The 24181-nt window shown below is 41.5% G+C and overlaps 1 protein-coding gene across 1 annotated transcript in view; it reads left to right on the top strand.

Annotated features, from left to right (window-relative positions):
- Nucleotides 1-249: 249 nt before the first annotated feature.
- The window catches only part of LOC139566245 (zinc finger CCCH domain-containing protein 15-like), a 28551-nt gene continuing 4619 nt past the window's right edge, over nucleotides 250-24181 (top strand). Inside the window, exons 1-9 of the mRNA XM_071387286.1 lie at nucleotides 250-711; nucleotides 1342-1437; nucleotides 11522-11627; nucleotides 17294-17446; nucleotides 17545-17645; nucleotides 19232-19414; nucleotides 19744-19890; nucleotides 20023-20124; nucleotides 22151-22283. Of these exons, the coding sequence (XP_071243387.1) occupies nucleotides 634-711; nucleotides 1342-1437; nucleotides 11522-11627; nucleotides 17294-17446; nucleotides 17545-17645; nucleotides 19232-19414; nucleotides 19744-19890; nucleotides 20023-20124; nucleotides 22151-22283 (1099 nt within the window). The 5' untranslated portion in view covers nucleotides 250-633. The remainder of the gene's footprint in view (nucleotides 712-1341; nucleotides 1438-11521; nucleotides 11628-17293; nucleotides 17447-17544; nucleotides 17646-19231; nucleotides 19415-19743; nucleotides 19891-20022; nucleotides 20125-22150; nucleotides 22284-24181) is intronic.

The following is a 24181-nucleotide window of genomic DNA, read 5'->3' as shown; positions in this document are numbered from 1 at the left end:
TACTGTAGAGATAGCCTGCAGAGTTCTTTCATACTATCCAGGTCTATGCCCAAACAGTTCAAGCTTCTACTTTTAAATATCCATCTCCCCAGAAATAAGTCACTCACTGTTGCCGCTTGTTATAGACCCCCTCAGCTCCCAGCTGTGCCCTGAACACCATATGTGAATTGATTTCCCCCCCATCTATTGTCAGAGTTCGTACTGCTAGGTGACATAAATTGGGATATGCTTAACACCCCGGCCGTCCTACAATCTAACCTAGATACCTCAATCCAAGATGGCGTAGCAGTGCAGACGTGTTTTTGTTCGTCCTCTAGTGTACTTTTGTACATTTCATGAATATGTACGATGTAGCCACGATTTTGACTTTGTGGCTGTGGTATAGAGTGACAACCGTTGAGGAACGAGGACGTTAAACGATGGTCAAAACTCTCCAGCACAGTAGGTGTCGGTAATGCACCATTATGTTGGATGCCAACCGCCCCCCAAAAACACCTAGGAAGAAAAAGAATTACCACTGACATCATTCAGCGTCAACTTGGTAACAAGTTGTCACGGAGTGGCCTGTTAGTACTGCATGTAGCGGTGGCTATCGCAATAGAATAATTCAAAAATATAGTTACATCATTCACTATGCCTCCGAAGAAACCAGTTCAAGCTGCCGCGGGTAGTAAAAAAACGCAAGAAAAGAAGAAGGAAAAGATCATTGAGGTGAAATCCCTTTTGCGCACGAGATCCAAATTACATGGGATAATGCTAAGCTAGTTTGCTAGCTACCGGTAGCTAGCTAAGTTACAGTAACGTTCAAATGTTATTTTGTGAAGCTAGTAAGTTAGACAGATAACGTTAGATGCTAGCTAGTTATACCACGTATTGTAGAAAGCAGAACACTTTCCAACCGTTATATTTGCTAGGTACCAACCTAACGAACGTTAGCGTTCTTATGCTAACCCCTTTTTAAGAACGTGGTAGCTACTGGTAGCTAACTTGTGCTTGCATGATGTAGCTTGTTAGCTGTAGACAGTAGCTAGCAAAGGTTACAATCGTATTTATTCGAATTAATGTCAAGTGTAGCGAAGTTGTGTGATCGTCTGTCCACGGCTTGAATGAACTGCTTAGTTAGTAGTTGTAACACAGATGAAAGGTTGGCTAGCTAGTTATCATCTCTAATCTTTGTCGGTAAAGTAACCCAGGCTAGTTAGTCAGCTACTATAACTACTTAGATAGCTAGCGCCAGAAACATTATTTTGTTGTTGAGGTTTCTAATAGGTAGCCTGCCAACTAACATTAACGTTATGTCCTTTATTAAATTGCTGGTATTCAATTTGTTTATCTATATAGGACAAGACATTTGGTTTGAAGAACAAAAAGGGTGGAAAACAACAGAAATTTATCAAGAATGTCTCTCAGCAAGTCAAGCAAGTTCCTGGTAGTAAGGTAAGATTGCGCAGCTAGGCCTACAGTCTTATTGTTTCTCAATTAATTGTCCTAATGACCACTGGCTTGACTTGTAAAGAGCTGGTTGCCATTAGAACATCATCAACCTATAGCCATAATAACCCGGCTTTTGTTCATGTCTTCTCTCTAGTTAGAATGTACCCAATTCATAGACATTAATTGCTTTAGCGCCTATTGACAATAGTATCTTGTCACAGGGGGAGTTTTGTTAAGAGCCCGACGCTTGCAGTAAACATTAACACGCATCGCTTGTGGTACTGTTTTGGAAACATAAGGAACATATCCTGTATATCAGCAAAGAAAAATAAACTAAATGTTGAAAAAATACACACTTTTTATATGGTTAGTGTTCCCACACAGCCATTTCTCCATGTTACAGCGCTTGTTTATTGAAGACGGGCTTCTGTCCAAACACTTAAAAGACACACCCTCGTCCACTTACCCTCACCTTATGCCCTTGGGGAAATCCCCGTTGCCATCTTGGAGGGGTGTCCAAATGATTAGCCAAGCAAGGGAAGTTTGCAACGTAAGCCCCTCAGCCCTTGTTTTTAGTCGGCTTTGCTAGTGTACAATTATGTTCACTCCGGGGCCCGAAACTCCCCATAATTCAATTTGTGACAATTATACATCCGATAAGAAGTCTGCGAAAACTTAAACATCAATGGAGAAGTCAACATACAAGTGTAAGTCAACGAATGCAAATAAGTTAGAAATTGTGCTACTAATGCACATGACGGCACAAACACATCTCGTAAAAAGTAAATATGTTTTTGTTTGTTGATCTTTTGGAAATTGTAGAAGTAAAACATTTTCCAGCAGAAGTTCTAGCTAGGCAGTCTAACCTTAGTTAGCTAATTAATTTGCTAACTATCATACAGTAAGTGTATATTAATAATTATATATTTAATTTAAGTAGACATGCACTCATTGACTGTAGGGCATATAAATAACCCACAAGCTACTGGTGGCTGAAAACACAATCATCGCGGGATGGAGTGACGAATTTCTGACCAAGGCTGGTCCATTTTAAAATTAATTCCTTCCTCCCTTGCCCTGCAAGTGTATACTCATCAGACGTCATGATACGTCATCAGAAGTGTCCACTTAATTTGAGGGCTGAGGGGATAGGGTGGGTCTTTTAAGTGTTTGAACTGCAACCACAGAAGTTACCGCCTGTGCTAATTAGCTATCTAGCGTGCTCCAAACATTTGTGTTTAAGCGTAACTCAGGAGGTGTAGTTAGGTCGGATGGAGCCACCCATAGCTGTATAGATCTGTGCAACACTGCTTCAGTAATTGTATATTTTTTATTTGAATGATTCTTTCTCACTAAGTACAAAACGTTTCGAAAGCTGTATCGCAAGCAACGATTATTTACGTTTCTAAACTTCAAAACAGTCGGGATTGTAGGTCACACGAGCCAGTTGTGGGTGACGCTGAAAACTGTAAGGAGAAGGCAAAATGCTCCCTAGAGTTTTTGAGAGCTAGTCAGAACAGTGTGTTATGCCAGAATGTGGACAGCTAATGTTAAAGCAACCCGTTGGGATTTTACAACACTTAAGGTAGCTACTACTCACCTCAATGCTAAGCGTTGCATTTTCTTGGGATTCAATGGACTGCTATAGCATTTGCTAGAATATCAGGCTGACGAAAAAGGCAGTTTAATAAAAAATGGGCAATATTTCAATCTTATTGATTAAACATTTATCATTTTGTGGAAATTAAGAGTACAGCGACATATTCTATCCCTGGATTGAGGTACATTTTACTAGCCATATTCCGCGCTGTCCACGTTCTGGCATAGCTCTGTTCCAACTAGAGAAGAAATTTACGTAAGTCAGGTTCTTATGGCTACATCAATCTATAGATGTTTTCTTGCTAATTTACTTTGAATTGACACATCTAGCCTAATTTTTGCCTGGATCTAGCATCTTAATGCAACCGCTTTGTCAGATTTCAATAAAGCTTTACGGAAAAAGCAAACCATGCAATAATCTGAGTACGGAGCTCAGAAACCAAAACAAGCCAAACAGAAATAGCATTACAAATATTCACTTACCTTTGATGATCTTCATCAGAATGCACTCCCAGGAATCCCAGTTCCACAATAAATGTTTGATTTGTTCGATAAAGTCCATAATTTATGTCCAAATACCTCCTTTTTGTTCGCGTTTAGCCCAGTAATCCAAATGCTCAATACGCGATCGCTTAGTTCAGACAAAGTCAAAAAAGTCATATTACAGTTCGTAGAAACATGTCAAACGAAGTATAGAATCAATCTTTAGGGTGTTTTTATCATAAATCATCAATAATGTTCCAACCGAAGAATTCCTTTGTCTTCAGAAATGCAATGGAACTCAAGCTAACTCTGAAGTGAACGCGCGTGGTCAGCTCATGGCACTCTGCCAGACCACTGACTCAATCCCCTCTCATTCCCCCCTCCTTTACAGTAGACGCATCAAACAAGGTTCTGAAGACTGTTGACATCTAGTGGAAGCCTTAGGAAGTGCAATTTGGCCTCATAGACACTGTATATTCGATAGGCAAAGAGTTGAAAAACTACAAACCTCAGATTTCCCACTGCCTGGTTGGATTTTTCTCAATTTTTTACCTGCCATATGAGTTCTGTTATACTCAGACATCATTCAAACAGTTTTAGAAACTTTAGAGTATTTTCTATCCAAATATACTAATAATATGCATATATTAGCAACTGGGACTGAGTAGCAGGCAGTTTACTCTGGGCATGCTTTTCATCCAAACGTGAAAATGCTACCCCCTATCCCAAACAGGTTAATGTAATTTATTTAGGCCGTTTAAAAAATTATTTTGTCAATCAATTAAAAATCTACATATCAGCCAGGATCGGAATGTCACTTTAGCGTGTTTGTGGGCATCACTTGTATCTGTGCAAGACGAGTGGGCCGTTGCTCAAGGAGAATTGAGACAGTCGGACATTGCAGAAGCAGGCCTAACATATAAAATAGGATTAAGAACAGACTAATAACTAAGTAGCCAATTCAAACATATATTGTACCCTCTAGGTAACTGTCTAGCTATTATTAGCATGTATTAATGTTTTGGTAATTTCCTTAAAAACTTTCCACTGCCTACACTCACGAATATGGCTATACAAGTTGATTTAACAAAACAAATGATTGTATTAGTTGGTATTTGGTTAAATCGTGGTGAATCGAATTATGTGAATCAAAATAATTGGAACTGCGAACTGTAATTTTAGGAAAAAATATTAATGTAGGCTTTTGGTTTATGTGGCTTCAAATTGTTTAGTAGATACCTCCATTTTAATTGTATCATCCAATGTTGGGACATTGCATCTCTAGATGCTAGTCAGCCTGCAAAGTAAATACTTCTAAGGCAGCTAAGATAAATGACTAAACTAGAAAATCTTAATTTACTGAATTTGTGGGCTTGCTTCAGTTTAATAAAAATATTTGTAACTAGGGTTGCTAATTTTGGGGAATATTTAGAGGTGGCACTTTCCATGGGAATTAACCTGTTTGGGGTGCAGCCCGACACCGGTACACTTATGACAACATCCAGCTCAAGTGCAGGGCGCGCAATTCAAAAGCTATTTTTTAAAAATATTTAACTTTCACACATTAACAAGTCCAATACAGCATATGAAAGGTAGACATCTTGTGAATCAAGCCAACATGTCCGATTTTTAAAATGTTTTACAGGGAAGACAAAATATGTAAATCTATTAGCTAACCACGTTAGCAAAAGACACCACTTTCTAACACCATCAGTTTTTACCTCCATCACCAGCTATCACTAATTCGACCAAATAAAGATATATATAGCCACTAACCAAGAAACAACTTCATAAGATGACAGTCTGATAACATATTTATTGTATAGCATATGTTTTTTTTGAAAAAAGTGCATATTTATGGTATAAATCATAAATTACATTTCAGCTACAATCAGAAATTGCACCGAAAGCAGCCATAACATTTACAGACACCAACATCAAATACCTAATTACTCCTCATAAAACATATCTGAGAAATACATACTGTGCAGCAATTGAAAAACAGGATTCTTGTGATTCCAGACAATATTTCCGATTTATTAAATGTTTTACAGCGAAAACAAAATGTAGCGCTATATTAGCATAGCCACATTAGCCAGACACACTTGGGCGCGCACGACCAGTTGACATGCACGACAGATATATGAAATAACATTATAAATTGGGTCTTACTTTTGCTGATCTTTCATCAGAATGTTGATCAATGTGTCCTTTGTCCAGATGAGTCGTTGTTTGGATTCATAATGGCAACTTTCCACCTTAATTTAGCATGGGTACCGGTCCACTGGCACGGATCTGTCCAACATAAATAAATTCAGAGAACGGAACACGGCAAAACTCCCGAAAAAATTCAAATAATCTGATTAAACTATATTGAAAAAACATACATTACGATGATATGGTCTCATTTATCAACTAAAAACCGAGCCGGAGATTGTTCCCGTCCAAAACGGCAGCAAAACAGAACCCAATGTCACTCCCAAGTCGCGCGTTTCAGACTTCCGGAATTGGTCGGTCACACCAAAGAAATAGCTATTATTCAACCTCTAAACAAGATGAACACAAAATTCCTTCTCTCACACCCTCTTGACACCCAGAGGAAGGCGTCTGAAGTGTCCGTAGGGTCCTACGTCAAATGACCATGTATAGGCATAACGTTGAAGAGAGCAGAGATTTCTGACATTCTACTTCCTGGTCAGGGAAAGTGCTGCCAAATGACTTCTGTTCCACTCAGAGCAAAAATTAAAACGGTTTTAGAAACTAGAGACTGTTTTCTATCCAATAGTATTAATAATATGCATATTGTAAGAGCAAAAATTTATTAAGAGGCCGTTTGAAAATTGGCACATATTTTCCAGTTTTTCCAATACGCCCCCTGCAGCCATAACAGGTTTTAAAGGGAATATATGGGAATTAACGGAATATATGCAAATTAATATTAATACCATTTAAATGTAGATGTTTTTTGCATTGTAAATATTTACCATATAATATGGAGACATAAACCTTTTACCTTATCATAAGTAGACATAATTGCAAATGATTAAATCCTTCCAATAGAAATAAATAAATGTAGTTACGAATTTAACTTGAATTAAATTAGTTGACTCTTCACATGGGATGATTTCACTGAACAACAAAAAAGAATATTGAATGATCCCCAATGATCTATCGCATCTCCCCAAAAAAATTTCAACATGCATCTGTAAAATTATAGTCTAGAAACTAAAGCTTTGGTTCTCTTCCACTCAGGCTTCCATGTCTTCTCCCTGGACCTCCTCAATGTCCACCTCTTGAACATCAGACTCTGAGGCCTCATCTTCACTGTCACTTTCTAACCTTTTTGAGGATGGCTCGTTGTCAGGCTCAAAAAGCGCAAATTTGCCTGGGTGGCCACCAATTTTTCAACCCTTGTATTGGTCAGTCTGTTGCGTGCTTTGGTGTGTGTGTTCCCAAACAAGGACCAGTTGCTCTCTGAGGCGGCTGATGTTGGTGCGATTTGGAGGATGGAGGCAACAGGGGAAAGAGCCTCAGATACACAGTGCCTTCCACCAGGTGGCTGATGAGATATGTTGGCACGACTGCAAAAAATGAGTAAAAAAACAAACAAATACAATTCCATGTACAGATAAATAGTTTAGCAGTTAGATTAAACAACTCCTTTGTAAGATAAATGTTTTAAAATGAAACATGTATGGAAACAGGTGAATTAACACTCCTCAGTTAGCAGGCTCAAGCAAGCTAAAACCCACATAGTTTTTGCTACCAACTATCAGAAATTGTTAACAAGTTAGAAATGAATTAAACACACTTTTCTCTAGGCTACTATTTACTAGTTAACAAAAATCATGTTTGTCATATAAAATATATTCACCCCACCCAGTATTGCAATCAAAACTTTACCAGAAGGCATGAAGTCCTTGGCTCAGACAGTGTAGTACTGTGAGAATCAGCTGCACATGTGCATGCAGAGGATTGCAATTCCATTGAATTGGGGATAGTTTAACCCAAATATGCCATAAGACCTAGTATTGCCTTATGTATATCCCACAAAAAAAGTTCACTGTTATAAGCTAACATTTCCAGGAAAATTCTGGAAATTTACTGGAAAGTTTCCAAACCTTTGCAACCATATTTGTAACCTACCATAGCCATTTGATATATTGAATGAGATCATTATTTCAAGAGGTGAAACCTATTTGGTTTTAATGTTGCAATGTTATACATCAGAGGTGGTCAAATCAAATGTTATTGGTCACATACACGTGTTTAGCAGATGTCATTGCGGGTGTAGCGAAATGCTTGTTTCTCTAACTCCAACAGTGCAGTAATATCTAACTTTCACAATAATACACACATCAAAGTAAAGGAATGGAATTAAGAATATACACTGCCCAAAAAAATAAAGGGAACACTTAAACAACACAATGTAACTCCAAGTCAATCACACTTCTGTAAAATCAAACTGTCCACTTAGGAAGCAACACTGATTGACAATATATTTCACATGCTGTTGTGCAAATGGAATAGACAACAGGTGGAAATTATAGGCAATTAGCAAGACACCCCCAATAAAGGAGTGGTTCTGCAGGTGGTGACCACAGACCACTTCTCAGTTCCTATGCTTCCTGGCTGATGTTTTGGTCACTTTTGAATGGTGCTTTCACTCTAGTGGTAGCATGAGACGGAGTCTACAACCCACACAAGTGGCTCAGGTAGTGCAGCTCATCCAGGATGGAACATCAATGCGAGCTGTGGCAAGAAGGTTTGCTGTGTCTGTCAGCGTAGTGTCCAGAGCATGGAGGCGCTACCAGGAGACAGGCCAGTACATCAGGAGACGTGGAGGAGGCCGATGGAGGGCAACAACCCAGCAGCAGGACCACTACCTCCGCCTTTGTGCAAGGAGGATCAGGAGCACTGCCAGAGCCCTGCAAAATGACCTCCAGCAGGCCACAAATGTGCATGTGTCTGCTCAAACGGTCAGAAACAGACTCCATGAGGGTGGTATGAGGGCCCGACGTCCACAGGTGGGGGTTGTGCTTACAGCCCAACACCGTGCAGGACGTTTGGCATTTGCCAGAGAACACCAAGATTGGCAAATTCGCCACTGGCGCCCTGTGCTCTTCACAGATGAAAGTAGGTTCACACTGAGCACGTGACAGATGTGACAGAGTCTGGAGACGCCGTGGAGAACGTTCTGCCTGCAACATCCTCCAGCATGACCGGTTTGGCGGTGGGTCAGTCATGGTGTGGGGTGGCATTTCTTTGGGGGGCCGCACAGCCCTCCATGTGCTCGCCAGAGGTAGCCTGACTGCCATTAGGTACCGAGATGAGATCCTTAGACCCCTTGTGAGACCATATGCTGGTGCGGTTGGCCCTGGGTTCCTCCTAATGCTAGACCTCATGTGGCTGGAGTGTGTCAGCAGTTCCTGCAAGAGGAAGGCATTATGCTATGGACTGGCCCGCCCGTTCCCCAGACCTGAATCCAATTGAGCACATCTGGGACATCGTGTCTCGCTCCATCCACCAACGCCACGTTGCACCACAGACTGTCCAGGAGTTGGCGGATGCTTTAGTCCAGGTCTGGGAGGAGATCCCTCAGGAGACCATCCGCCACCTCATCAGGAGCATGCCCAGGCGTTGTAGGGAGGTCATACAGGCACGTGGAGGCCACACACACTACTGAGCCTCATTTTGACTTGTTTTAAGGACATTACATCAAAGTTGGATCAGCCTGTAGTGTGGTTTTCCACTTTAATCTTGAGTGTGACTCCAAATCCAGACCTCCATGGGTTGATAAATTTGATTTCCATTGATAATTTTTGTCTGATTTTGTTGTCAGCACATTCAACTATGTAAAGAAAAAACTATTTAATAAGAATATTTAATTCATTCAGATCTAGGATGTGTTATTTTAGTGTTCCCTTTATTTTTTTGAGCAGTGTATAAATATTCGGACGAGCAATGTCAGCGCTACATAGACTAGGATACAGTACAATAGAGTACAGTATATACATATGAGATGGGTAATGCAAAATATGTAAACCATTAAAGTGGCCAGTGATTTCAAGTCTGTATATAGGGCAGCAGCCTCTAATGTGCTAGTGATTGCTATTTAACAGTCTGATGGCCTTGAGATAGAAGCTGTTTTTCAGTCTCTTGGTAGTGCTCCTCCTTCCAATAGGGCGCTTCCCCTTTAATTACCAATTAAATAGCCAGCCTCAGCTTCACAAAAGTGAGGTTGTGATGGAGACGTGAACAAGGATGTGTTCAACCCTCAGTTCCGAAGCTTCTCGCTTCCGTTTTGTTGTATTTAAGTGTGCTTTGTAGCCTAATTGCAAGTGTTCTTCGTGGCCTTTCTCCGCTGGAGATCTGTTGGCGGATCGGATTGTATGTCTGACCGACTGACTACAATCTTTTTGTATATGGTATTTCATTTGTTTTGGTGTGACGTATACCGTGATGAATTATGTGGTTAGTTGTAGTTGAGGACTTATTAAGATTTGATACGCTTTATGGTTGTGTGGTAAAATAATTGTTATTTTGATTGTATGATTGATACTGGGTTTACGCTACACTTGTATGAACGAACAAACATTGCGTGACTAAGGTCACTTGAGTTCCCTGAACTCCTTTACCGGGCAGGACTCTATTAGGCCCGAGGTACAGGACTTTTCTGGAGGCACCAGAGCTCATTATTTGTTATATTATTATGTGTGTGTGATCATTTGTTGGTAATACAACCCACGCAAAATAATAGTTGTTTTGAAGTTATTTCCAATGTTTTAAGGGTTTATGAAAATTGTATGTCCATCCTGACTTTTACATGAGTCCTTTGTATTGTATTGGTGTAGACTTACCATGGAATCGGTACATCAAAAATCTTTTCCCAACTATTTCGCAATCTGTATGGCACAGTTGTCAACATCCTGGTCCTCAAATGAAACTGGTATACTTTCCTATTGATGCTATTTTTATTCCTCCGCCAGCATTTTAAAAAGTGGGTTTGGTAATACTTTCCTGTGGATATTTTGTCAAAAATGTCCAATGGCTTAGGACCAACAAAGTGGACAATTGGCAGAGTAAGTCCAAATGACAGTTCATTCAACATTCTGGCCACACAAGGCAAAACAAGGCACTGTTACGAGAATTTTGTTCTCAGTTGTTCATAATACCCAATTGAATTAATTACTCAGCCTGAAACCCAGAATTTGTAAGAAACTGGTTGAAATGAATCAGACGGAGGCCCCGCCACAATAGTCAAATGTATTTACGAGAGCGCTCTGCCAATCATTACATGTACATTGGTTTATATACCTCTCATTTTGTCATAAATGTCCCTCTAATACAATGACAATATAGTTCACAAGTCCTTCTCATACATTGCCTGCCACCTGTTATACAATCTACTACAAGCCCAGGGTTTCTCCCCTCCCTAGGTGGGGAGACTTCCTTCTCTGTTATCCGTTTCACAGTGGTCAGTTCCATAGTGGTCACAAGTTGTCTGCCACAGTTCCTTGCCTACTAACAGTCCCTCTTTCTTATGGACAAACATTCTTCATCAGACAGGATATAATTCTGTTATATTTCTAGTTAAATGTATACATTATTTAGTCAGTATTCATAAAAATCCCATAACAGGCACCTTCTGGAAAATGTAAATGTATGTAAAGCTGACCTAATCAATTCAGTTTGTCATGTGCGCCGAATACAACAGGTGTAGACATTACAGTGAAATGCTTATTTACAGGCCCTATCCAACAGTGCAATTTTTAAGTAAAAATAGGTATTAGGTGAACAATCGATAAGTAAATAAATAAAAAAACAACAGTGAAAAATAACAGTAGTGAGGCTATATACAGTAGCTAGGCTATATACAGGCACCGGTTAGTCGGGCTAATTGAGGTAAGTTTAAGCTATAAGCTATAGCTTGCTATTAGGTCAGGAGACCGGCAAACCTGGTTCCTGTTGTGGACTTGTGACTAACTAGATCCTGTTTTCCTAGGTTGCTGCTGAAGGGGACAAGAACAGAAAGGGTGACAAGAAGAAAGAGTTAGATGAGCTGAACGAGCTTTTCAAGCCAGTGGTGGCTGCTCAGAAGGTCGCTAAAGGTGAGGATGGAAATGTTGTCTATATTCAGCTACAAAGTTTCCCCTGGTACATATATTCTGAAAAATGCTCTGGTTAATATTTACATTTACATTTAAGTCATTTAGCAGACGCTCTTATCCAGAGCGACTTACAAATTGGTGCATTCACCTTATGATATCCAGTGGAACAACCACTTTACAATAGTGCATCTAACTCTTTTAAGGGGGGGGGGTTAGAAGGATTACTTTATCCTATCCTAGGTATTCCTTAAAGAGGTGGGGTTTCAGGTGTCTCCGGAAGGTGGTGATTGACTCCGCTGACCTGGCGTCGTGAGGGAGTTTGTTCCACCATTGGGGTGCCAGAGCAGCGAACAGTTTTGACTGGGCTGAGCGGGAACTGTACTTCCTCAGAGGTAGGGAGGCGAGCAGGCCAGAGGTGGATGAACGCAGTGCCCTTGTTTGGGTATAGGGCCTGATCAGAGCCTGAAGGTACGGAGGTGCCGTTCCCCTCACAGCTCCGTAGGCAAGCACCATGGTCTTGTAGCGGATGCGAGCTTCAACTGGAAGCCAGTGGAGAGAGCGGAGGAGCGGGGTGACGTGAGAGAACTTGGGAAAGTTGAACACCAGACGGGCTGCGGCGTTCTGGATGAGTTGTAGGGGTTTAATGGCACAGGCAGGGAGCCCAGCCAACAGCGAGTTGCAGTAATCCAGACGGGAGATGACAAGTGCCTGGATTAGGACCTGCGCCGCTTCCTGCGTGAGGCAGGGTCGTACTCTGCGAATGTTGTAGAGCATGAACCTACAGGAACGGGTCACCGCCTTGATGTTAGTTGAGAACGACAGGGTGTTGTCCAGGATCACGCCAAGGTTCTTAGCACTCTGGGAGGAGGACACAATGGAGTTGTCAACCGTGATGGCGAGATCATGGAACGGGCAGTCCTTCCCCGGGAGGAAGAGCAGCTCCGTCTTGCCGAGGTTCAGCTTGAGGTGGTGATCCGTCATCCACACTGATATGTCTGCCAGACATGCAGAGATGCGATTCACCACCTGGTTATCAGAGGGGGGAAAGGAGAAGATTAATTGTGTGTCGTCTGCATAGCAATGATAGGAGAGACCATGTGAGGATATGACAGAGCCAAGTGACTTGGTGTATAGCGAGAATAGGAGAGGGCCTAGAACAGAGCCCTGGGGGACACCAGTGGTGAGAGCACGTGGTGCGGAGACAGATTCTCGCCACGCCACCTGGTAGGAGCGACCTGTCAGGTAGGACGCAATCCAAGCGTGGGCCGCGCCGGAGATGCCCAGCTCGGAGAGGGTGGAGAGGAGGATCTGATGGTTCACAGTATCAAAGGCAGCCGATAGGTCTAGAAGGATGAGAGCAGAGGAGAGAGAGTTAGCTTTAGCAGTGCGGAGCGCCTCCGTGACACAGAGAAGAGCAGTCTCAGTTGAATGACTAGTCTTGAAACCTGACTGATTTGGATCAAGAAGGTCATTCTGAGAGAGATAGCAGGAGAGCTGGCCAAGGACGGCACGTTCAAGAGTTTTGGAGAGAAAAGAAAGAAGGGATACTGGTCTGTAGTTGTTGACATCGGAGGGATCGAGTGTAGGTTTTTTCAGAAGGGGTGCAACTCTCGCTCTCTTGAAGACGGAAGGGACGTAGCCAGCGGTCAAGGATGAGTTGATGAGCGAGGTGAGGTAAGGGTGAAGGTCTCCGGAAATGGTCTGGAGAAGAGAGGAGGGGATAGGGTCAAGCGGGCAGGTTGTTGGGCGGCCGGCCGTCACAAGACGCGAGATTTCATCTGGAGAGAGAGGGGAGAAAGAGGTCAAAGCACAGGGTAGGGCAGTGTGAGCAGAACCAGCGGTGTCGTTTGACTTAGCAAACGAGGATCGGATGTCGTCGACCTTCTTTTCAAAATGGTTGACGAAGTCATCAGCAGAGAGGGAGGAGGGGGGAGGAGGGGGAGGAGGATTCAGGAGGGAGGAGAAGGTGGCAAAGAGCTTCCTAGGGTTAGAGGCAGATGCTTGGAATTTAGAGTGGTAGAAATTGGCTTTAGCAGCAGAGACAGAAGAGGAGAATGTAGAGAGGAGGGAGTGAAAGGATGCCAGGTCCGCAGGGAGGCGAGTTTTCCTCCATTTCCGCTCGGCTGCCCGGAGCCCTGTTCTGTGATCTCGCAATGAGTCGTCGAGCCACGGAGCAGGAGGGGAGGACCGAGCCGGCCTGGAGGATAGGGGACATAGAGAGTCAAAGGATGCAGAAAGGGAGGAGAGGAGGGTTGAGGAGGCAGAATCAGGAGATAGGTTGGAGAAGGTTTGAGCAGAGGGAAGAGATGATAGGATGGAAGAGGAGAGAGTAGCGGGGGAGAGAGAGCGAAGGTTGGGACGGCGCGATACCATCCGAGTAGGGGCAGTGTGGGAAGTGTTGGATGAGAGCGAGAGGGAAAAGGATACAAGGTAGTGGTCGGAGACTTGGAGGGGAGTTGCAATGAGATTAGTGGATATATAAAAGGACATTTTGCAACCTTACCCTATTGAATGCTTAGCAAACTCCTATTGTCAGGCTTAATCACTGATTAGGCCTATGTGGACTACCCACTACCGTTTGTCAAGAATTAGAACAGGGCAAAGGTGCAAAAAGTTATTATGATATAAACTGAGCAATTTCAGACAATCTTTGTGCACCACGCAAACTACTGTGTTTATCCTCAATCTAGAAAAGCCATCAAGTGTGCATAGAGTTGCATCATTGAGGTTTTGTGTCGGAGATACTAACATATTTTATTTTAAGTTCTTATTTACAATTACGGATGTTACAATTCTAAATGATTAATTCCATTAGTGGATAGTTTTCTCTGGAGGGTTATATCAGGTTTCAATTAACACAATTTGCAATGTTTGCTCTAAGTTGTCTCAAAAGAAAAGTTTATTGCAATGCATCAAATTACAAGATTAACACTAACATGTAAAAGCATTTGTAACACCTTTAACAAATTAGATGTTTACTGTTATGTTAATGAAGTTCTTACAGATTGTATGGCATGTTTGTAATGAATGTTAATGTTTATGTTGTACAGTACCAGTCAAAAGTTTGGACACACCTACTCATTCAAGGGGTTTTCTTTATTTTGACTAGTTTCTAAGTTGTAGAATAATAGTGAAGACATCAAAACTATGAAATAACACATGGAATCATGTAGTAACTAAAAAAGTGTTAAACAAATCAGAATATATTTTAGATTCTTTGAAGTAGCCACCCTTTGCCCTGATGACAGCTATGTACCCTCTTTGCATTCTCTCAATCACCTTCATGATTTCAATTAACTTCTTCGGGGCAGGGGCCAGCATTTTCACTTTCGGAAAAATAGCATGCAAACATTCAACTGCCTGCTACTCATCCCCAGAATATAAGATATGCATATAATAAACACTCTGAAGTTTCTAAAACTGTTTGAATCATATCTGTGAGAATAACAGAACTTATGTAGCAGGCAAAACCCTGAGGACATTCAGAATTTTTATTTTGTTGATGTCACTGTGTTTTCAATGAGGTATCTAAAAGAGACCCGAATTCTCATGGACTTGCTTGCAGTTCCTACGGCTTCCACTGGATGTCACCAGTCCTTGGAAATTGGTTGAGGTTATTCCTCTGTGAACTGAAGAAATAGGGCTGTCGTAAATGAGGGTCACATGAAGTAAATTTTTGGAGCGAGTCAAAAAGTTGCCTCAGTTTGGTTTCGTTTTGTATTGAACACAGATCATCCCGTCTTCAAATTGATCGATTATTAACGTTTAAAAATACCTAACGTTGTATTACAAAAGTTTGAAGTGTTTTGGTAAAGTTTACATGAAACTTTTGATATATTTTGTAGAGAAGTGGCGATAGTTGGAAGCTGTGTTTTTCTGGATGAAACGGTCCAAATAAATTGACATTTTGGATATATATCGACGGAATTAATCGAACAAAAGGACCATTTGTGATGTTTATGGGACATATTGGAGTGCCAACATAATAATTTCGTCAAAGGTAAGGCATGATTTATATTTTATTTCTGTGTTTTGTGTCATGCTTGCAGTGATGAAATATGCTTCTCTCTTTGTATACTTTTGTGCTATCATCGGATAATAGCATCTTATGCTTTCGCCGAAAAGCTTTTTTGAAATCTGACATGTTGGCTGTATTCACAACGAGTGTAGCTTTAATTTGGTATCTTACATGTGTGATTTAATGAAAGTTTGATTTTTATATCATGTTATTTGAATATGGCGCTCTGTATTTTCCCTGGCTAATGGCCGGTGGGACGATTGCGTCCCACCTGCCCCAGAGAGGTTAACAGGTTGGTAATAGTTAATTTGTGGAATTTCTTTTCTCCCTAATGCATTTGAGGAAATCAGTTGTGTTGTGACATGGTAGGGGTGGTATACAGAAGATAGCCCTATTTGGTAAAAGACCAAGTCCATATTATGGTGTGAACAGCTTAAATAAGAACTTTGAAAGGTTCTTCTTGTGCAGTCGCAGAAACCATCAAACGCTATGATGAAACTGGCTCTCATGAGGACCGCCACAGGAAAGGAAGCACCAGAGTTACCTCTGCTACAGAGGATAAGTTCATTAAATTTACCAGCCTCAGAAATTGCAGCCCAAATAAATGCTTGAGTTCAAGTAACAGACACATCTCAACATCAACTGTTCAGGGGAGGCTGTGTGAATCAGGAATTCATGGTCGAATTTCTGCAAACCACTACTAAAGGACACCAATAAGAAGAAAAGACTTGCTTTAGCCAAGAAACACAAGCAATGGACATTAGACCAGTGGAAATCTGTCCTTTGGTCTAATGAGTCAAAATTTGAGATTCTTGGTCTTTATCAGATGCAGAGTAGTTGAACGGATGATTTCCGCATGTGTGGTTCCCACTGAAGTGTGGAGGTGGTGGTGTGGGGATGCTTTGCTGGTGACACTGTCAGTGATTTATTTATAATTCAAGGCACACTTAACCAGCATGGCTACCACAGCATTCTGCAGCGATACGGCATCCCGTCTGGTTTGGGCTTTGTCCCACTATCATTTGTGGTTCAACAGGACAATGACCCAACACATCTCCAGGTTGTTTAAGGGTTATTTGACCAAGAAGAAGAGTGATGGAGTGCTGCATCAGATCTGGCCTCCCAATAACCCGACCTCAACCCAATTGAGATGGTTTGGGATGAGTTGGACCGCAGAGTGAAGGAAAAGCAGCCAACAAGTGCTCAGCATATGTGGGAACTCCTTCAAGACGTTTGGAAAAGCATTTCAGGTAAAGCTGGTTGAGGGAATGCTGAGTGCAAAGCTGTCATGAAGGCAAAGGGTGGCTACTTTGAAGAATCTAAAATATATTTAGATGATGATTCCATGTGTTATTTCATAATTTCGATTTATTTTCTATTATTCTAAAATGTAAAAAATACTAAAAATAAAGAAACCCTTGAATGAGTAGGTGTCCAAACTTTTGACTGTTACTGTACATAATTTAAATCATTACCCAATATTGTTACCCTGTGTTGGGTTACAATAACAAAAGAGAATAATTTTTTCTTAATGTGTAGTTATTCTATTAAATCCACCTAACTGGCAACAGTGGCAGGAAAGACCCTGAGGTAATGAGCGCAAGAAGAAACATTCAGTACTTATTATATTTTCCTCTTAATTCTGCAGGGGTGGACCCAAAGTCAGTTCTCTGTGCCTTCTTCAAGCAAGGCCAATGCACCAAAGGAGACAAGTGCAAGTTCTCCCACGATTTGACACTCGAGAGGAAGTGTGAAAAACGGAGCCTCTACGTCGACAAGAGAGATGACGAGCTTGAGAAAGGTTAGTGTCTTCTAACCATTAGTGTTGTCAGCAGTGAAGAGACAGCTGATATCTCTGCTGGGTTTTGTAGAGCTGACTATTTATCCTGTTTTGTATAGACACCATGGATAATTGGGATGAGAAGAAGTTGGAGGAGGTTGTGAACCAGAAGCACGGAGAAGCTGAAAAGAAAAAAGCTCAAAGCTCAAAAACTCAAATTGTATGTTTTGGTACATCCCTCTAAGAGCTAAGATTCATCACTACTATACAGTGTATTCGGAAAATGTTCAGACCCCTTCCCTTTTTCCACATTTTGTTACAGCCTTATTCTAAAATGGATTAAATTTAAAAAAATCTTCATCAATCTACACTCAAAACCCCATAATAACAAAGCAAAAACAGGTTTTTCAATTTTACATAAGTATTCAGACCCCTTGCTGTGAGACTCAATTGAGCTCGGGTGCATCCTGTTTCCATTGATCATCCTTAAAATGATTCTACAACTTGGAGTCCACCTGTGAAAAATGATATTGATTGGACATGAAAGGCACACACCTGTCTATATAAGGTCCCACAGTTGACAGTGCATGTCGGATCAAAAACCAAGCCATGAGGGCGAAGGAATTGTCCATAGACTTCAGAGACAGGATTATGTCGAGGCACAGATCTGGGGAAGGGTACCAAAACATTTCTGCAGCATTGAATGTCCCCAAGAACACAGCGGCCTCCATCATTCTTACATGGAAGAAGTTTGGAACCACCAAGACTCTTCCTAGAGCTGGCTGCCCGGGCCAAACTAAGCAATTGGGCGAGAAGGGCCTTGGTCAAGGTGACCAAGAACCTGATGGTCTCTCTGACAGAGTACCAGAGTTCCTCTGTGGAGATGGGACAACCATCTCTGCATCACTCCACCAATCAGGCCTTTTATTGTAGAGTGGCCAGACGGAAGCCACTCCTCAGTAAAAGGCACATGGCAGTCCGCTTGTAGTTTGCCAAAAGACACTAAAGGAAAGACACTAAAGAAACACGATTTCCCTGGTCTGATGAAGTTTGAACTCTTTGGCCTGAATGCCAAGTGTCACATCTGGAGTAAATCTGGCAGCATCCCTACGATGAAACATGGTGGTGGCAGCATCATGCTGTCGGGATCTTTTTCAGCGGCAGGGACTGGGAGACTAGTCAGGATCGAGGGAAAGATGAACGGAGCAAAGTACAGAGATCCTTGATGAAAACCTGCTCCAGAGCACGCAAGACCTCAGACTGGGGTGAAGGTTCACCTTCCAACAGGACACTGACCCTAAGCACACAGCCAAGACGAGTGGCTTCGGGACACGTCTCAATGTCCTTGAGTGGCCCAGGCAGAGTCCTGATTTGAACTCGATCGAACATCTCTGGAGAGACCTAAAAATATGTGTGGCGACGCTCCCCATCCAACCTGACACAGCTTTGATGATCTGCAGAGAAGAATAGGAGAAATTCAGACGTGCCAAGCTTGTAGCGTCATACCCAATAAGACTATAGGCTGTAATCGCTGCCGAAGGTGCTTCAACAAAGTACTGAGTAAAGGGTCTTAATACTTATGTAAATGTAATATTTCAGTTTATTTTCCATCAGTTTGCAAAAATGTCTAAATCTCTTTTTGCTTTGTCATTATTGGGTATTGTGTGGAAAACGATTGAATCTATTTTAGAATTAGGCTGTAAAGTAACAATGTGGGAAAAGTCAAGGGGTCTAAATACTTTCCAAATGCACTGTATATTAGGATACATTGACTTTAGACTGACTTCTGCTTTTATCGTCATGTAGGTTTGCAAGCATTTCCTTGATGCCATTGAAAACAACAAATATGGTTGGTTTTGGGTATGTCCTAGTGGAGCTGACACTTGTATGTACCGCCATGCATTGCCTGCTGGGTTTGTGCTAAAGAAAGACAAGAAGAAGGATGAAAAGGAAGATGAAATCTCAATGGAAGAGTTGATAGAGAATGAGGTAGATATGAACACTTTTTCACGAAAATACAAGTTCCTACTTGAGATATTTCAGTTGTTGTTGTTAGTATTACAGTTAAAGCCACAAGGTTTGTTTCAATCGGCAGCCTCGCTACTTTATCCACTCTGAAATGCATAAAGAGCTATGGATGCCAGGACTGGCTGTTAACTCTGTTAAAGTTTGCGATCACTCTGTGACCAACATACTTTTTTTTTTAAATCTAACTTGGGACTTATTCAATAACGTAGTGCTGAGATTGAGATCCTGTGAAGTTTCCGTGGACTTTTACTGTTTAAGAAATGTTACCAAACAATTACTTTGTCTATCAGCGATCTGCCCTCGGACCAAATGTCACCCGAATAACTCTGGAGACCTTCTTGGCCTGGAAAAAAAGGAAAAGGCAAGAGAAAGTGGCCAAGGCAGAGCAAGACATAGAGAAAAAGAAAGCTGATTTCAAAGCTGGCAGGTCCTTTGGGGTGAGCTTTGATTTTGTTTTCTACCAGAAGATGTCGCCAAAGCTCGAAATAATCATTTATTTTGATTGCAGTATCACATCTTACAGATAAGTTGAAAACATTTTAATACTAACACGAATTGTTGTTGTGTAGGTTAGCGGCCGTCAAGTATTTGAGTTTTGCCCTGATCTGGCTGATGATGACGATGAGGAGGCTGATGACATAAAATATGTTGAGGACGATGATGACTTTGAGGTAAGCCTGATAAAGCATATTTTTCAATAGGCATGCATCTCTGGGGATACTCAGGAAATCTTTACTGAAGTAGCTTGAGGACGTGTTGGCGCTACACCAGATTTCATTATCATGAAGTGATACATATGTATAACATTGATACTAGAGGTTGAACGATTATGATTTTTCAACACCGATACCGATTTATTGGAGGACCAAAAAAAGCCAATACCGATTTAATCTGACAATAAAAAAAAAAAAATGCATTTATTTATTTGTAATAATGACAATTACAACAATACTGAATGAACACTTATTTTAACTTAATATAATACATCAATAAAATAAATTTAGCCTCAAATAAATAATGAAATATGTTAAATTTGGTTTAAATAATGCAAAAACAAAGTGTTGGAGAAGAAAGTAAAAGTGCAATATGTGCCATGTAAAAAAGCTAACGTTTAAGTTCCTTGCTCAGAACATGAGAACATATGAAAGCTGGTGGTTCCTTTTAACATGAGTCTTCAATATTCCCTGGTAAGAAGTTTTAGGTTGTAGTTATTATAGGAATTATAGGACTATTTCTCTCTACCATTTGTATTTCATAGTGTAACAGTATAGCTTCCGTCCCTCTCCTCGCCCCTACCTGGGCTCGAACCAGGAACACATCAACAACAGCCACCCTCGAAGCACCGTTACGCATCGCTCCACAGAGCAAGGGGAACAACTAATTCAAGGTCTCAGAGCGAGTGACGTCACCGATTTAAACGCTATTAGTGCGCACCCCGCTAACTAGCTAGCCATTTCACATCGGTCACACCAGCCTAATCTCGGGAGTTGATAGGCTTGAAGTTATAAACAGCTCAATGCTTGAAGCACATTGAAGAACTGCTGGCAAACGCACGAAAGTGCTGTTTGAATGAATGCTTACAAGCCTGCTGCTGCCTACCACCGCTCAGTTAGACTGCTCTATCAAATCCTAAACTTAATTATAACATAATAACACACAGAAATACGAGCCGTAGGTCATTTATATGGTCAAATACGGAAACTATAATTTCGAAAACGAAACGTTTATTCTTTCAGTGAAATACGGAACCGTTCTGTATTTTATCTAACGGATGGCATCCCTAAGTCCTAAATATTGCTGTTACATTGTACAACCTTCAATGTTATGTCATAATTATGTACAATTCTGGCAAATTAATTACGGTCTTCGTTAGATATAAATGGTCTTCACACAGTTCGCAACGAGCCAGGCGTTCCAAACTGCTGCATATATCCTGACTGCTTGCACGGAACGCAAGAGAAGTGACACAATTTCTCTAGTTAAAATAAATTAATGTTAGCAGGCAATATTAACTAAATATGCAGGTTTAAAAATATATACTTGTATTGATTTTAAAGGAAGGCATTGATGTTTATGGTTAGGTACACACTGGTGCAACGACAGTGCTTTTTTAGCGAATGCGCTTGTTAAATCATCACCCGTTTGGCGAAGTAGGCTGTGATTCGATGAGAAATGAACAGGCACCGCATCGATTATATGCAACGCAGGACATGCTAGATAAACTAGTAATATCATCAACCATGTGTAGTTAACTAGTGATTATGTTAAGATTGATTGTTTTTGATCAGATAAGTTTAATGCTAGTTAGCAACTTACCTTGGCTTCTTGCTGCACTTGCATAACAGGTAGTCAGCCTGCCACGCAGGCTACCCGTGGAGTGCAATGTAAGGTAGGTGGTTAGAGCGTTGGACTAGTAACCGGAAGGTTGCAAGATCAAATCCCCGAGCTGACAAGGTAAAAATCTGTCGTTCTGCCCCTGAACAAGGCAGCTAACCCACCGTTCCTAGGCCGTCATTGAAAATAAGAATGTGTTCTTAATTGACTTGCCTTGTTAAATAAAGGTTAAAAAAATATATAATAATTATCGGCCACAATCAGTGTCCAAAAATGCCGATTTACTGATTTGTTATAAACTTGAAATCGGCCCTAATTTAATCGGCCATTCAGACCTCTGATACTGGTTATTCCTCCCCACAGGTTGAAGATGTTCAGGAGTTCCAGGACATTGATCTAGCCAGGTTTGTTCCAAAGGAAGTTGATAACACCGGGATAACTGTTGCTGCAGTTGACAGATTCACAGCCAAATCGAAGCCAACAAAGGAAATGAATGGTGAGTGTTTGAAATTATTCTGCCAATAAAATGAATGGAAGCCACATTATCCTTGATCTCTATTTTTTTTAAACATTTATCTTTCTATCCCAAATGTGTTTTCCATAACATGTACAGTACTGCGCAAAAGTTTTAGGCAGGTGTGAAAAAATGCTTTAAAGTAAGAATGCTTTCAAAAATAGACATGTTAATAGATTATATTTATCAATTACATTAAGTTAATATTTGGTGTGACCACCCTTTGCCTTAAAAACAGTATCAATTCTTCTAGGTTCACTCTCACACAGTTTTTGAAGGAACTCGGCAGGTAGGTTGGCCCAAACATCTTGGAACTAACCACAGTTCTTCTGTGGATTTAGGCAGCCTCCGGTGCTTCTCGCTCTCCATGTAATCCCAGACAGACTCGATGATGTCGAGATCTGGGCTCTGTGGGGGCCATAATATCACTTCCAGGACTCTTTGTTCTTCTTTCGTTGTATGTTTGGGATCATTGTCATGCTGCAGAATAAATTTGGGGCCAATCGGATGCCTCCCTGATGGTATTGCATGATGGATAAGTATCTGCCTGTACTTCTCAGCATTGAGGAGACCATTCATTCTGACCAAATCCCCTACTCCATTTGCAGAAATGAAGCCCCAAACTTGCAAGACACTCATTCGTGTACCACTCCTCAGCCCTTCGGCGAACAAACTGCCTTCTGCTACAGCCAAATATTTCAAATTTTGACTCATCAGTCCAGAGCACCTGCTGCCATTTTTCTGCACCCCAGTTCTTGTGTTTTCAGGAATATTTGAGTCGCTTGGCCTTGTTTCCACGTCGGGGGAATGGCTTTTTGTCCGCAGGTCTTCCATGAAGGCTGCATGTCTTTCATGAAGGCCGCTTCTGACCAGACTTCTCGGGACAATAGATGGGTGTACCTGGGTCCCACTGTTTTCTGCAAGTTCTGAGCTGATGGCACTGCTGGACATCTTCCGATTGCGAAGTGAAGTAAGCATGATGTGTCTTTCATCTGCTGCAGTACGGTTCCTTGGCCGACCACTGCGTCTACAGTCGTGGCCAAAAGTTTTGAGAATGACACAAATATTAATTTCCACAAAGTTTGCTGCTTCAGTGTCTTTAGATATTTTTGTCAGATGTTACTATGGAATACTGAAGTATAATTACAAGCATTTCGTAAGTGTCAAAGGCTTTTATTGACAATTACATGAAGTTGATGCAAAGAGTCAATATTTGCTGTGTTGACCCTTTTTCAAGACCTTTGCAATCCGCCCTGGCATGCTGTCAATTAACTTCTGGGCCACATCCTGACTGATGGCAGCCCATTCTTACATAACCAATGCTTGGAGTTTGTCAGAATTTGCGGGTTTTTGTTTGTCCACCAGCCTCTTGACCACAAGTTCTGGGGAGTTTCCTAGCCATGGACCCAAAATATGTTTTGTTCCCCGAGCCACTTAGTTGTCACTTTTGCCTTATGGCAAGGTGCTCCATCATGCTGGAAAATGCATTGTTCGTCACCAAACTGTTCCTGGATGGTTGGGAGAAGTTGCTCTCTGAGGATGTGTTGGTACCATTTATTATTCATGGCTGTGTTCTTAGGCAAAATTGTGAGAGAGCCTATTCCCTTGGCTGAGAAGCAACCACACACATGAATGGTCTCCGGATGCTTTACTGTTGGCATGACACAGGACTGATGGTAGCGCTCACCTTGTCTTCTCCGGACAAGCTTTTTTTCCGGATGCCCCAAACAATCGGAAAGGGGATTCATCAGAGAAAATGACTTTACCCCAGTCCTCAGCAGTCCGATCCCTGTACCTTTTGCAGAATATTAGTCTGTCCCTGATGTTTTTCCTGGAGAGAAGTGGCTTCTTTGCTGCCCTTCTTGACACCAGGCCATCCT

The sequence above is a fragment of the Salvelinus alpinus genome, chromosome 38 (genome assembly GCF_045679555.1).
Source record: "Salvelinus alpinus chromosome 38, SLU_Salpinus.1, whole genome shotgun sequence".
NCBI lineage: Eukaryota > Metazoa > Chordata > Actinopteri > Salmoniformes > Salmonidae > Salvelinus > Salvelinus alpinus.
This window is presented reverse-complemented; position numbering and strand designations above follow the sequence as displayed.